Raw genomic sequence first — 15,621 nt, forward strand, 5'->3', positions numbered from 1 at the left:
CTGATTTCATCATGTTTATTAAAAGAACTTTTCTCTCGATGCACCGCAATGCAGCTACAAATAACAATAAAATGAAAAGTACGGTACAATAAAAACGTGACATCACTTCAGTACTCATTCAGAGGAAATGCATCAAAGTGAGGCTCCACAAGTGCTCCGTCGCATGACGTGACAAAACCAGAACGCTTGAAGACATTAATGGAAGCATTCTGATTTCATCGCATGATGTCGCTCACTTGCGGGGTGTTCCAAATGGTTGTGCTCCTTTTTATTGCCAAGTTAAACAGCAGTAGTCTCACAGCACCACAAACATAGTACAATCTATGGAAGCTTGTTTCTGCCACCAGATAAAAAAAATAAAAAGGTAATTGTGACTTTTTATCTCACAATTCTAACTTTTATTCTTGCAATTCAAAGTTTTAAACATGTAATTGCAAGTTTGCTGTACACAATTCTGACTTTTTCCTCAGAATTCCAAGTTTACATCTCGCAATTCTGTTTATCGTTTCCGCCACAGAATAAAAAAAATGTAATTGCAACTCATTTTTCATCTCACAATTCTGATTTATCTTGCAATTCTGAGTTTTTAAGTTTATATTTTGCAATTTGAGTTCATCACACAATTCTGACTTTGAATTGCAAGCAAAAAAGTCAGAATTGTGAGATAAGTCGCAATTACTTATTTTTTTTTCGTTGGTATAAATATGCTTCCATAATAATCACTTCAGATACTAATCAAAGGAGTGACTACCAACTTTGAGTGTGTTCTTAAATAAAAAACCTCCTTTGGTCAAGTTCTGTGGGAAAGAAAGGCATAGTGTACAAAGGTCATGTGCTGCCGCAGCGATCAGTTTGACACTCGTAAGGCGGGAGAGGACTTGAAAGGCAACGTGGTCTTGGCTGACCTCTCTCTGCAGTGCTGAAGTGGCAGGTGTGTGTGTGTGTGTGTGTGGGGGTCAGATGGCCGGGGACGAGGCATCAGGGTCTGGCTCGTAATGGGGGCTGGGCTGCGGGTGGTTGGGGAGGATGTCGAGTTCGTCCACCTGAGGTCCAGGGTGCATGACCACCAGCTGGTCCTGAGGAATGTCCGCAGCGGCTGCAGCGAGGTTTGTGATGGACTTGCTTTTCACGCACTGAAAGTCCACGTGTCGGCTTTTGCCTTCCTCTTTCTCCCAGGACATCCGGATGAAGGGCCGCTGGACGTAGTTGTAAATTACCTCCGGACGCCCGCCGGGTCGCTTCTTTACTTTCTCTTTGTAGGTTGGGTATCCTAAGTGCAAACACAGGTGCGGCATTAGCAGGAATGCTAATAAAAGGGATAGTCCACCCAAAAATGAAAATTCGGTCAATTTTTAAGAATGTTGGCGACGATGTTTCGGTTCTCACTGACTTCCATTGTATTGGAACCGAAACTGTTTGGTTGCCAACATTCAAAATATATTTTATTATGTTCCACTGAAGAAAGCCTGGTTTATACTCGCCGCATCCGCACGAGAGCGAAGCATTTAGTGCGCGAGACCCCATTTTGGCCGAGCAGTTACGTCTGTACTATCTTACCGGCACCCAGTTTGAGCTTGTCTAAATGAATTGCTTACATTTACAAAATGAGCCTACGACAGCAGAAATTAAACTTTTTAATGAAAACAAAGGTCCATGTTTAATAAAAATGTTCATGAAATTAAATGAAAATGTTTAATGAAAATAGAAAAAAATTAAGAGATTGTTGTTTAATTTAATTTTATACATTATGTGACGTTAGAACAAAATATGTGTATATGAGAACAATTAATAATCTCAAGGTTTACTGGGTTGTTCACGTTTTTTGGGGGTCTTTTGTATTGAGGGTTTGGTGAAATGTTATAAAAACAAACATTGTCATGTTTGTACCTTACTTCTTAAGGCTGATTTATACTTCTGCGTCGGACCTACGCCGGAGCCTCTACGCTGTAGGCAACGCGTTGGTTTTCATTTATACTTCTGCGTCGTTGTCCGCGTTGACGCGCGCAGAGGGAGCATGTGAAACCTGAGGGAGCGGTCCTAGCAGACCAATCACAGCGCTTGCGTCCGCGTAGAGTTGACGCGTTGTTACATTTTTGGAGAGGTGCACGTCAGGGTACGCCGAAGGGTACGCGCGCTACACACAGCCTACGACGTAGCTACGGCGTGAGTACTAAATTGGGCTTTACCTCTGCTTCAGGACAATTACTCAGAGTCGCCCCCTGTCGTTTCAAAGAATAGTACAACGGAACGGTGATCACGTCTAGTATAAACGTCTCGTCCGTTTGGGGAGGAGCGTGCGCAGTCAGTGGAGGCTCGTGGTGCGGAGCCAGGGGAAGTATAAAAGTATAAAAAAGGCTTTAGGATTAGTTAAAGGGTTAGTTCACCCAAAAATGAAAATTCTGTCAGTAATTGCTCACCCTCATGTTGTTCCAACCCCGTAAGACTTTCGTTCATCTTCGGAACACAAATTAAGATATTTTTGATGAAATCTGAGAGCTGGCTCACTCCTTCATAGGCTTTTATGTAATTTCATCTGCCATCCCAGAAAAGTTAGTAAAGACATCGTTAAAATAGTCCAAGTGACTACAGTGGCTCAACCTTAAGTTTATCAAGCGACAAGAATACTTTTTGTGCGCAAAAACCCCCCCCAAAAAAGACTTTATTCAACACACTCTCCTCTCTTCCCCGCCACTCTCTTGCGCTATTCACTTTGTTGGGCTATTCACAAAGTACAACTCTTCCGTGTTTTACGGCGGAACGCTGGTTCACTATCGACTGAGTACAATCACATGATCTCGTGAATCGCGTAGCAGACTGGCATGGAGGAGAATAGATTGTTGAATTAAGTCGTTATTTTGTTTGTTTTTGCGTACTAAAAGTATTCTTATTGCTTCATAACATTAAGGTTAAACCACTGTAGTCACATGGACTATTTTAACAATGTCTTTACTGCCTTTCAGGGGCTTGACCGTGGTAATTACCATGCAGTCCGTGGATGGTTCAGACAGCTCTCGGATTTCATTAAAAATATCTTAATTTGTGTTCCGAAGATGAACGAAGCTCTTACGAGTTTGGAACGATATGAGGGTGAGTAATTAATGACAGAATTTTCATTTTTGGGTGAACTAACCCTTTAATGACCTTTGGGTGAACTATCGCTTTAATGTGTGTAAATGCGTGAACGAGCAGAAAGCAGCCGAGTGAAACTCTTTTCTTACCTTCGATGCCTAATCGAATTTTCTTCAGTCCTCTGTCCTTCAGTACAGACTTGGCAACGTCACGGTTTTCAATGTATTTGAAGAACCGGTATAGTTTTGTGCTGTATATAACTGCGTTACACAAAAGACACAAAACCATTGTGACCTCGAGTGCAAAAATTACATCCTACTAATACATTCCTTACAAAGCTACACTGCTCTTTGATAGAGCCGGTCTTTTCAGGCTAAAGACAAAAAACTCGCCCTTCCCTATGTTAGCATGTTGCTAGCTTTACAGCTATCAGTGTTCACCCATTTTATTGTCTACAAGGGCAAAATCTCAACACACAAGATATCATTCATGCCTGTATAAACACTAGGGTTAAGGTTGTTCAAAAACCACTAATGACCACGAACAATCAGTTCTCATAAATTACCCATAATGCAGTAGCACTGTGATTGACAGATAGGTAATAGTGTGTAATTGAGGTGCAGGTGAAGTAAACTGACTCTGTGAGTATTCCTCTCCCATCTGCGGCGGATACTCCTCATCCCAGTCGACCACGTCGTCATCCGTCAGCACCACCACATGACACTCCCTCTCTCCGCTCTGAGCGCTGGCCACCATCAGGGGCAGCACCATCTCCTCCAGATAGAACTCAAACTGCCGGCGGGCGCCATCATTAGACAGCTCATGCATGAGCGCACCTGCAGTTGACATGTTCCAGAGCGTTATTCAAATCGACTCATTGTGATTCGGCAGCTGACTCGCCGATTCAATTTAGCCATATAAATCACACACACATGATACTTTAAATAACAAGCCATAACAAATGCTTACAATGTAAACAGTTCACACTGACAGCGTCTAGTGACCCATCTCTGGCAATCACATTGGATATGGCACTGACCTACTTCTGTTCTCTCGCATCTACCATCCTCAGTCATCCAAAATGCTTGGAATAATGTCCAGTTTCCCCGTTGCCGAGACAATCAGAGGGTTTTCCAGCACAAAAAGCCGAATCCGTTTAGTGCATTTGTCATGTTAATGAGTACTCACTGAGGTCTCTGCACTTGATGGTGCTGTAGTCGAAGGCGATGCAAAGGTAGTCGCATGCCTCTCTCAGCTCCGGGATGGATATCCCATCAGGGCAACGGATTATCCCTGATTTGTAGTAATCCTGTCGGTTAAAAGGGAGAGACGCAGAGGAAAAACAAACAGGCGGCCATTACTGAAGCAGCACTTATTCCAAAGATAAGCAAATGGCTCCGATGCCAGAGACACACACACACACCCCCCCTTGCTTTTCCAACTCTTCACACGCACTGATCCATTTAAAGCCAGCCAAACGTGGAAAGAGCTCAGCACACAGACAGCATGAAAACGCTGAACAAAACACTTCACTGAAAAAAGGGAAAGATTCAATATGGCTGTTATTTCTGTAGTGCCGTCCTGATTTTTCCACTGAGCTGAGCCTCATGGTAGAAGCTTAACTCTTTCAATGCCACAGAGACAGGCTTGTAACGAATGCCATGGATGTCCAAATAATGCTGGCTGTGACGGTCAACTAAAATCCAGCTTATTATTATTATTATTATTATTTGCAATAGTTTATTTTATTATTTTTTTAGAAAATACCTTTACACAATGTAAGATACTATATATAAAACGTCAATTCAGAATATGTAAACATATTTTGTTATATATATATATATATATATATATATATATATATATATATATATATATATATATATATATGTATGTATGTATGTATATCTGTATATACATGTATACATATATATATATAAAATATTTCTACAAAATAAATTTGAAATATTTAACATATTTTTATAGTTTATTTATAGTTTATATAAAATTTTACATGTATTTTTCTTTAATCTGACAATCCTGAGATTAAGAAACTTTACTATCATAATTATTACAATTATCAATATTTTATTCATAAATCACATTTTAAAACATTATACACAGCTCTATGCTAACTTTTAGATAGGGATGCAAGATATATCGGCCACCATAACGGTATCGGCCGATATATGTTAATTTTTAATGTTATCATTATCGGCCCGATAAGAAAAGTTGGCCGATATATTAAAGCCGATAAATAATGGATTATTTCCTTCAGCTGAGACACTTCAAATGCGCACTGTTCGCCATGATGATTTTGAATTGCTTGAAATATGATTGGAATTACTTCAAAAAGGAAAATATAGTTAAGTGCAACATGCAAGTCTGACATATCGGCTATTAAAATTATAATGAGAACATTATAATTGTGTGCTTGGGATGTGGTTTTTAATAGTGAGACTTTTGTTTTTGTAATCAGGCTCTCAAAAAAATTTATTTATCGGCCAATATATCGGTTATTGGCTTACAAATATAAAGAATTATCCCTAAAACCCCTATGCCCTAAAACCTCTGAAAATCTCATGCAAATACCACTTGTGTTGGGAAATTTCAGGAAAGCGAAAAAGAAATTCAGAGTATTTGCAATATTTCCCAATTAAATTCATCCCCTTTAGAAACATTGCCCCGCTACAACCTTCGAAAAATCGCTTTGTAACTTTTTTAATAAACAAAACAATTAAGGCTCACTGCTCAAGCCCTGAATGTTTCTATTATTATGCAGAATACATTTGTACATTTTTGTGAGGACCGTGCTAGTTTTGTGCAATAAATAGTTATACTTATATTTATATATATAATTAATTTGCTGAATTTCTGTCAGTTACAAAAAAGAGCTGCATTTAGTGTCCATCTGTCTGATAGTGGTGAATATAAACAACTTCAGACAACCTTCAACTAGTGGATCTTGAAATATTTTAGTTTTGTACATTCATAATATAAAACCCCTGCAATTTTTTTTCAAGACCAATAATCATCCAGGGTCAGACCTATTCGTTTTATTAATTTTAATAAAATAGATTTTTTTTAGATTATTAATAGATTTTTTTTTTTTTTAGAGATTAATAGATTTTAATAGATTCTTTTTATTTTAATAGATTTTAAGGTCAGTAAAGTGACGAGGCCAGAAAGGGGGACTAAACACTTTGAAGATAATAAAAGAAAGCAAAGAAACCAGACATTCTGCTGAGTTGTCATTTCTATATGTGAAATATATCTGCAATAAACTTTAACAAAACAGTACGCTTTATGCTGAAGTCACGTAAATTTTGATACTGCAGTCTAATACAACACTTAATCAATATGTGGGTACACTAGGCCAAAGATATATTTATAACCTCAATAAAGCTTTTAAAGCATAGCGCACTCACCAAAATGGCTCTGAACATGGTGGAGCTGATTCCCTCAGCAACCTCATACTCTCCCTTTTCATTAGGACGTGTGAAGTTGTGTTCCCGTCCAGATCCGAACATCCTTCAAGACAACGCCCACCAGTTACAACATTGACACAATATGTCAAAATGAATGTTTATATTTAAGTAATAACAAGCAGACAAATTGAAAGAGGTGACCGAAGTTTATCCTAACCTGCCAAGCATAGTGTTGGGTTGGGCAGTAAAGATGGATGGGTCGACCACGAAACGCGTGTTATCTACAATCAGAGTAACTCTCTCTGCAGTCCTCAAACTGCGGGGTCCCTCCTTGACGTTTTCACACACGTAGATCATGTCAGAGCTGTGGGTTTTACCGTGGGAGTCGCCATAGAACAGGATGGAGGTGCATGATTTCTGAGGCCTGGGACTCGTGGAGCGCGATGAGCAGCCAGAATCCCGTTCGCGGTCTGAGGAATCAATGTGAGAGATAGACAGGAGTCAAACAATATCAAGTGAACCTTGCCACTACAGACTTAAGTAGGAGACAGCATTAATAACAGACACCGACCAACGAGGACAATCACCAGATTACAGTATGCCACTTCTCAGACATTCCACGACCCGACAAGTGCGGATTCGATATGTTCAATCAACGAAAAACAAGCTCTGACAGACGGTAACAAGTGGTAACACTGAACCGACAAAACCCAAAGTGTCTGTTGTCGTCTGTCTGCATCTTTCAGCGCAGTGTGAATTGGCCTTTATAATCCGTCAATAATTCAGTGACAATTTTTCATAGTTGTAGCTAGAGATTGTAATAATCTGATGAATCTGATTAAATAAATAACAACCATTCAAAGTTGCCTGTTGCTACGTTTTTTTTATTATTGTAAATTAATACTCAATTGAGCATGGATGAATTAAATTGATCAAAAAGTGACAAAGACATGTAATATGTTACAAAAGTATCTAATTCCAATAATTTCTGGTCTTTTAAACTTTCTATTGATCAAATACTCCTTAAAAATGTATCACACAAACTTATTTTAAAAAATGTTCCTTTTCCTTTTTTTGTTTGACCTTCTCATTGATAATGATAAAAAATGAGCATATTAGAATCAGCATTAGAATGATTTCTGAAGGATCATGTGACACTGAAGACTGGAGTAATGATGCTGAAAATTCAGCTTTAGCATTTTAAAATATATTTAAACAGAAAAGAGTCATTTTAAATAGTAAAGAAATATTTATTTTTATATTTTTGATCAAATAAATTCAGCCTTAATGAGCATAAGGTGCTTATTTAAAATACTGAAATGCTGTAGTGTGTAATACATATATACATACTCTTTATTCTGTTTTAATTCATTTGTATTACAGAATACATTCTGTCTGTGAATTTATTATATATATATAAATTCACAGACAGAATGAATTCTCTGTAATACAAATGAATTAAAACAGATATATTACATGTATGTATATATATATATATATATATATATATATATAAATAAATAAATATAATTCATTCATTCATTCATTCATTCATGTTATATGTTTAATATTAGAATAATAAAATAAATATATTTTGATAGAGTTTGTTATAAAACTCAAATGCATTTAAACTGGTACAGAATGAGGAAGCCAAAACTCACCAGTGAGGTGCTGGCGTATGGGCGAGGTGACGTTCCTGATGCAGGGGGTCAGCTGTCCTTCACCTCTCTCGTGTGAAGAATCCCTGGAGCGATCTCCAGAACGCCGCCTCTCCCTGGGGTGGTCCAGGGGTCCTCCGCTGGCTCCGTGCAGGCTCATTTTCACCAGCTCACCCTCCAGCTGAGCTCCACGCGGATGACCACTGCCAGGAAAAGCCAACACACAGTCAGACACACACGTGAGCATTCGACTGCTGAGGGAGGGGTGGCCCGATCTCCGCAACGTGAGGAACTCGGCAAGCGCTCACAACAAACTTGGATGAACTCTGGGCTCTAAAAGAGATGCTGAGTGCAGGAAGTGTGATGACAGCAAAGCGCAATTTTACACTACTTCCTTCAAAAACAAAGAGACAGCAGCGCAGGTTCACTTTCAGCACAGCCTCATCCGTCAACAAGCCACTGTTTTGACCCGTGTAATCACAGAGGATTCATTCCCATTTGTCTATTTCATTCACCTCACGTGCCGTGCTTGTGAGAAAAAGTCACTGGGGTTTAATTTTAACCAAATCCCTTCAGGTGATTTTTAATACATTAAAAATTCAATACTTCATATAACTGAATTTGGAAATCCAGGACAAAAACTGTGCTGAACATTTTTATATTAAAACTGAACTATATTAAATTATAATATTAAAAACAATAATAGCCTATATAATACAAATAAATCCTTTATAAACACAGACTGTATCATCCAGACTGCCTACGCCCAGACCAGGTGCTGTTAATTTTTTCTCATTCCCCAGGGGGCTGAAACAGGATCATTACAAGACAGATGCCCTTGAAGCAAGGAGATTGGAGTACAGCATAGACCAAAGCAGAAAACATGGTTTTAAAAAATGGTTTTCGCATGGAGCTGATATGCCTCTTTCGTCCCCCGCACTAAAAAAAACATAAAGGGTCCACTGAAGCGTACACAGGCGGAATATTCTGTTTGAATAAATGATTAATAGGCTGGAAATAGGGCTTGATTTATCCCAGCAAAAGTGCTGCCCAATATGGACCCCTCGATTCATTTTGACTCTCATGACTGTACCAGCCAAGAGCTTTGTGACCCCATTAACCAACTCGAGCGTGACCAGTGCCCACAGCACCACCACAGCAGCTACAAATTCAATAAGTTGTGCTGCATCTGTTTTGCTGCAAGTTCCATTATCCCACATGCTTCAGAGAACACATACAATGACCTATCCCACTGATAAAACTGAATAAAATCAGACTGTTTCTACTATTCAGTGTAAAGTGTGGTCACATTAGTCTTTGAGCATGCAAAATTTCTCTTAATTCAACCAAGAGGTCACTATGTGATGTTTAGATGGTTTTAATGGTCAAATGTCTTTTGGGAATCTTTAACGTCTTTGCATGTGCTTGTGTTTCCATAAATATGTATAGAAATTGAATGGACCGCAAATACTAGTGTGTCCTTCACAGTCCCTGTCAAACAGAGATCATTTTACAGACACTAACACTTAATCTATTTAATCTAAAAACACTGACATGGTCTCTAAAGAACTGCACACTGTGTTTACAGATAAAGTATAAAGTTCCATGTATTGTTTGCATAATTATATAAATATAAATATATATATATATATATATATATATATATATATATATATATATATATATATATAAAATGGTATAAATCATATAAAAAATAAGTTATATAAGTTATATAATAATAATAAAATATTACTAATATTGGTATAATATAAAATGTTACAAACATCAATGCAATTATTTTTATTATTATCATTATTATATACAAACTCTCTCTTAAACAGAATAAATAAAAAAATAATAAACAATTAAAATAAAACAGCTCATAATAGAACATAGTATATAAAATAATATGAGTAATGAATAATAATAATCATACTAATTATAGTGTCTATTAAATAATAATAATAATAATATTACTATTAATAAAATGGTTATTGTATATACAAACTGCATTGTTTTACTGCTATAGTCTAAAGATTATTTAATTGTGCGAAACAGAATAAATAATAGTGATTAAATAAATCATATTGTATATATAAATAATATTAATAAATTGTAGAGATAATACAATGTAGCAAATAAAATAATGCTATAATAATAATTATTATTATTATTATTTTATTATTATAGTATCAATTAATTAATAATAAATAATAAGTTGTATTATAATGGTGATTATTCAATAAGAAAATGATGATGATGATTACTAACATTGTTATCATTATATATAGGCCTACAAACCGTATTATTTTGTTGTTATAGTCTTAAGATTATTTATTTGAGCAAAACAGACTAAATGGTTAAAATAATGGTTTTGGATATTGCTTATAAGACACTTCGAATACAACAAAAATCATCTGATTCGTTTGTTAAAAAAATAAATAACAGTCTGACCTCTAACTGCTATGCAAACAATTGATCTACCAACACTTCTCAGCAGCTTCCTCAGTCCTGCTGTCTGATTGATGTTTTAGCACAGCCATTAATGTGATGGTGAAACCTGAACTTCAGCTGCAATAAGCATCTGAGCAGTCTGACAATTCCCTAAGCGGTTCACACAGAAATTCATTCAGCTCACAGGCTCGCATTCATTCAGCTTCTGAGTATTGTGCTGCGTAGAGATCATTTCATGCATCCACTGCCAATCATATCCACAATTCTCAGCAATATAATTACAAGTCAAGATCTTGTTTTGCTTCTCTATTGCATCAGCCCATAAATGTGCCAGGCAAGAGTAGCCCACAATGAATTCGTATGAAGGCACGTCTGTGGTGTCTCCGGACCCCTTAGGGGACAAGATCATGTTCTTGACAAGCCAAGCCAATTGATGATATGTCTTTCTTCATGTCAATCAGCATGAATAAAAAAAGACAAAATAAATGCATTTTTAAACTTCCAAGTTCCAAGTAACTAACGGTGCACAATCCATTCTGTTACTTACAGAGAAAGTAGCATCAATAATTCAGTGCACTGCTGACACCGCTCCTCTAATGTTAAACAGCAAGACAATGCGTTCCTGAAGGGCACTGCATGCAGATACGGTTAAAATGACGCATACAACTCATTTCTAAACGATAGAATATTGATGAGGGAACTGCATCGGGAATATTCTCTACAAATAAGACTTGTTACGCAGAGGTAACATTTTTTTTATAATCTCACGACTTTCTAAAGCGAAGCGACACTCTTTTGAGATTCATTCACACAGAGAGGCGCGTATACGTACCCGCCTGTCTTTAAAACAAAGCAGCAGGGCAGCAGCTGATGAATGAACGCACAAAGGATGCGCGCTCCTTCGCACAACGAGGGCTTGCCAGGCGACTTAGCATCCTCGGGCATTACTTTCAAACTTCAGCATAATGCGAGCACTCCGGTTTAACTTATTCGCTGCGAACACAGCCTGTAAATGCTGTTGTCCGGGAAGAAAGGACGCCCTCAGGTAGCATCGGCGCGAGACACGGCAGGACGGTAGCATAGTAACCTGACTGAGACGTTCGCGCGAGCATGAATGGCTGGTCGCTTTTTCCGCTACTGTGGCACGCGGAGGCTGCCTTGATGACGTAGCCCGACCCTTATAATATCTCCTGATACTGTAGATTCTCTCACGCACGAAAACACAATAGGCTGATGAAAGGAAAAGCGTGATGGGATGGAGCACGGCAGTCATGCCAATGTGAAACGAACTCGGTGAACCTCTCCGCAACCGCACGAGTGTCAAGGAAGGTAAAAACTGTTATCCAAGACTTATTATTATGACCTATCCTGGGTAGGCTATATAATAAGCAAATTTAAAAATGCGGGTGTTGTAATGCACAATCTGCTATCAAGTAGATCTAAAATCAATCAAAATAGTACTTTGATATAACCTTTGTCAATAAATGGTGCTCTTATAATGAAAATTAGCATATATATATAATATATAATACACACACATACATACATGCATACATACATATACATATGTATATATGTATGTGTGTGTGTGTGTGTGTATATTATATATATATATATATATATATATATATATATATATATATATATATATATATATATATTACACACACACAGGTACGAATACATAAACTCTATAGTTTATATATTCGTACGTGTGTGTGTGTGTGTGTGTGTGTGTATACACGTACGAATATATAAACTATTTATATAGAGAGTGTATATATATATATATATATATATATTGTATAGCCATTGTTTCCAATTACATCTGACAAGCTGTCTTTCTCAACGGCCAGCAGGTGGCGCTGACACATAAAGACATGCAAGTTGTACATTATGTACAGAGGTGCTCTCAATCCTTTTTCCTCATTTAAAAAAAATAGTAACATAATAGTAAAAAATAGTAATAGTAAAAGAAGCATGACAAGAAAAGAAAAGTTTAAAATCACGTACACTGGCGTAATCATATCAGTGTGGCATATAGCAGCCATTTAATTTTACATGGAGCGGGTCAGCAACACAATGAGAAGAAACCAGATGAATACTGCAGGCTTTCGGTCACTGAACATTTGCTAGTATGGTGACAGTGAATAGTGTATTTCTCCCATGGCATTGCCAAATTTTAAATTTAGCATGAAAGTCACTAACAGGGTCACAATGTCCATATATCACATGACCATATATCAGCCAGCACTGATAAACAAAAGATTACTGATTACAGTTCATTGCACACTTAAATAAAATTATACAAGTTGTGTTGCCCAGGAGCTAAATTGTACTATAATATACTATAAACAGACCCTCATGATAAAAGCACAGCAGATATGATATTAAAGGCTGTGTTTTTCCTTATAATACATCTCTGAAGATCCCTTATTATACATCATAATGCAAAGTTCCCTAAAGAAATCAATATAAACACTACAACAACCAGCTTAATGCATTTAAATATAATATAAACTAGGACTTTTTGCTTTAAATGAAAGTTTGTAGTGTTGTGCCAACTCATGGCTGGTTGGCTTGGTTCATAGCTTATAATGCAGTCTTTTTTATATATCCCTATAGGGAAAATAAATGGAAAAAATTCTTCCGGAATCAGCACAGCTGAAAAAAGGGGTGGACACTTTTACACTATGTTTCTACTCCATTTGTAGTTGAAAAATAAACATTTAAAACGTGTCAGTCATGAAAACGTTTTTCATACCAAAAGTAACAAAGCTGCAATTATTACATATTTTTGTTCACACATCAACTGTAAACAGCATAGAGGAGACCAAAAGACTGATTTTGGAATTTGAGAACAGACCTCAAAATTAAAATCAACCCATATAATTATCAACCCAACCTTAATATACAGTGGGGAGAACAAGTATTTGATACACTTACAAAGCATGTAGAAGTCTGTAATTTGTATCATAGGTACTCTTCAACTGTGCGTGACAGAATCTAAAACAATAATCCAGAAAATCACATTGTATGATTTTTAAGTAATTAACTAATTTGCATTTTATTGCATGACATAAGTATTTGATACATCAGAAAAGCAGAACTTAATACTTGGTATAGAAACCTTTGTTTGCAATTACAGAGATCATACGTTTCCTGTAGTTTTTGACCAGGTTTGCACACACTTCAGCAGGGATTTTGGCCCACTCCTCCATACAGACCTTCTCCAGATCATTCAGGTTTCGGGGTTGTCGCTGGGCAATACGGACTTTCAGCTCCCTCCAAAGATTCTCTATTGGGTTCAGGTCTGGAGACTGGCTAGGCAACTCCAGGACCTTGAGATGCTTCTTACGGAGCCACTCCTTAGTTGCCCTGGCTGTGTGTTTCGGGTCGTTGTCATGCTGGAACACCCAGCCACGACCCATCTTCAATGCTCTTACTGAGGGAAGGAGGTTGTTGGCCAAGATCTCGCGATACATGGCCTCATCCATCCTCCCCTCAATACGGTGCAGTCGTCCTGTCCCCTTTGCAGAAAAGCATCCCCAAAGAATGATGTTTCCACCTCCATGCTTCACGGATGGTTCAAAAAGCTCTATTTTTGTCTCATCAGACCACATGACCTTCTCCCATTCCTCCTCTGGATCATCCAGATGGTCATTGGCAAACTTCAGACGGGCTTGGACATGCGCTGACTTGAGCAGGGGGACATGCGCTGGCTTGAGCAGGGGGACCTTGCGTGCGCTGCAAGATTTGAATCCATGACGGCGTAGTGTGTTAGTAATGGTTGTCTTTGAGACTGTGGTCCCAGCTCTCTTCAGGTCATTGACCAGGTCCTGCCGTGTAGTTCTGGGCTGATCCCTCACCTTCCTTATGATCATTGATACCCCACGAGGTGAGATCTTGCATGGTGCCCCAGACCGAGGGAGACTGGCCGTCATCTTGAACTTCTTCCATTTTCTAATAATTGCGCCAACAGTTGTTGCCTTCTCACCAAGCTGCTTGCCTATTGCCCTGTAGCCCATCCCAGCCTTGTGCAGGTCTACAATTTTATCCCTGATGTCCATACACAGCTCTCTGGTCTTGGCCATTGTGGAGAGGTTGGAGTCTGTTTGATAAGAGTGTGGACACGTGTCTTTTATACAGGTAACGAGTTCAAACAGGTGCAGTTAATACAGGTAATGAGTGGAGAACAGGAGGGCTTCTTAAAGAAAAACTAACAGGTCTGTGAGAGCCGGAATTCTTACTGGTTGGTAGGTGATCAAATACTTATGTCATGCAATAAAATGCAAATTAATTATTTAAAAATCATACAATGTGATTTTCTGGATTTTTGTTTTAGATTCTGTCTCTCACAGTTGAAGTGTACCTATGATAAAAATGGATTTAAAGGCACAGTACATAAGTTTCAGTGCTTGAGGTCGCTTATTAAAATCAATAAAGGCACAGCTTTATGGCGCCGTGAATGAGCATGGAATCATGGGAATTGTTGTCTTCACCTCCACAGTCGATGGAAAGCAATCCGACAGGACTCAGGCAGAAATCATGTTCATGGGTAAGCTAATGTATTGAAGTTTTATGAACGTTACTATCATATGATGCAGGGCGGGCCGAGAGTCAGAGATATTTTACATTGCTGTTTTTATTATGCTTATATGCTTTCTGTCTGCTGCTGGCGCTCATTTTGCTTTGTTGTTTGTTTATTTTATGATTAAAGTTAAGTTCAACATTCGCCACCTCCTTCTCTGAACTTGAACTTTGTTACAGTTACTTTTTATCACTTCAAAGCACTTTTTTTTTTATTTCATTCTAGTGAAACAGCCGCAAGTGCTGAATTACTACAGGTCAGTTTATTTGACAAATTAAAATTGTGGTGTAATGCAGTGCTGTACATTTGAGTGTGTTGAAAGTTGTTATAACATTACTCTCTGCTATTAGACACTTGTCGCACACTGCAGTAAGCTAGATTGATATTAGAACATCATATTAATAAAAGCTGGATGACTTGT

At 37.8% G+C, this 15,621-nt stretch overlaps 2 protein-coding genes across 9 annotated transcripts in view; one reads left to right on the forward strand and one right to left on the reverse strand.

Annotated features, from left to right (window-relative positions):
• Positions 1-15,621, reverse strand: part of btbd10a (BTB (POZ) domain containing 10a) — an 18,547-nt gene continuing 2,926 nt past the window's right edge. For 5 of the 6 annotated variants that reach the window (XM_084094873.1, XM_084094878.1, XM_084094875.1 and 2 more), the window contains 7 exons: positions 8,159-8,358; positions 6,715-6,967; positions 6,498-6,600; positions 4,258-4,378; positions 3,708-3,905; positions 3,219-3,329; positions 1-1,270 (listed from right to left, as the gene is read on the reverse strand). In XM_084094873.1, coding sequence (XP_083950999.1) covers positions 957-1,270; positions 3,219-3,329; positions 3,708-3,905; positions 4,258-4,378; positions 6,498-6,600; positions 6,715-6,967; positions 8,159-8,358 — 1,300 coding nt within the window. In that variant the 3' untranslated portion in view covers positions 1-956. Of the gene's footprint in view, positions 1,271-3,218; positions 3,330-3,707; positions 3,906-4,257; positions 4,379-6,497; positions 6,601-6,714; positions 6,968-8,158; positions 8,359-11,441; positions 11,727-15,621 lie in introns of those variants that run through there. The other variant, XM_084094876.1, reaches the window with a different exon arrangement.
• LOC311070811 (uncharacterized protein) overlaps positions 10,534-15,621 on the forward strand; it is a gene marked incomplete at its 3' end in the record, with an annotated part of 18,539 nt that continues 13,451 nt past the window's right edge. The window contains exons 1-2 of one of the 3 annotated variants that reach the window (XM_084094882.1): positions 11,838-11,938; positions 15,120-15,167. Of the gene's footprint in view, positions 11,354-11,837; positions 11,939-15,119; positions 15,168-15,621 lie in introns of those variants that run through there. The other 2 variants (XM_084094884.1, XM_084094881.1) reach the window with 2 other exon arrangements.

This window comes from Abramis brama (genome assembly GCF_963993115.1).
Source record: "Abramis brama genome assembly, chromosome: 20".
Classification (NCBI taxonomy): domain Eukaryota; kingdom Metazoa; phylum Chordata; class Actinopteri; order Cypriniformes; family Leuciscidae; genus Abramis; species Abramis brama.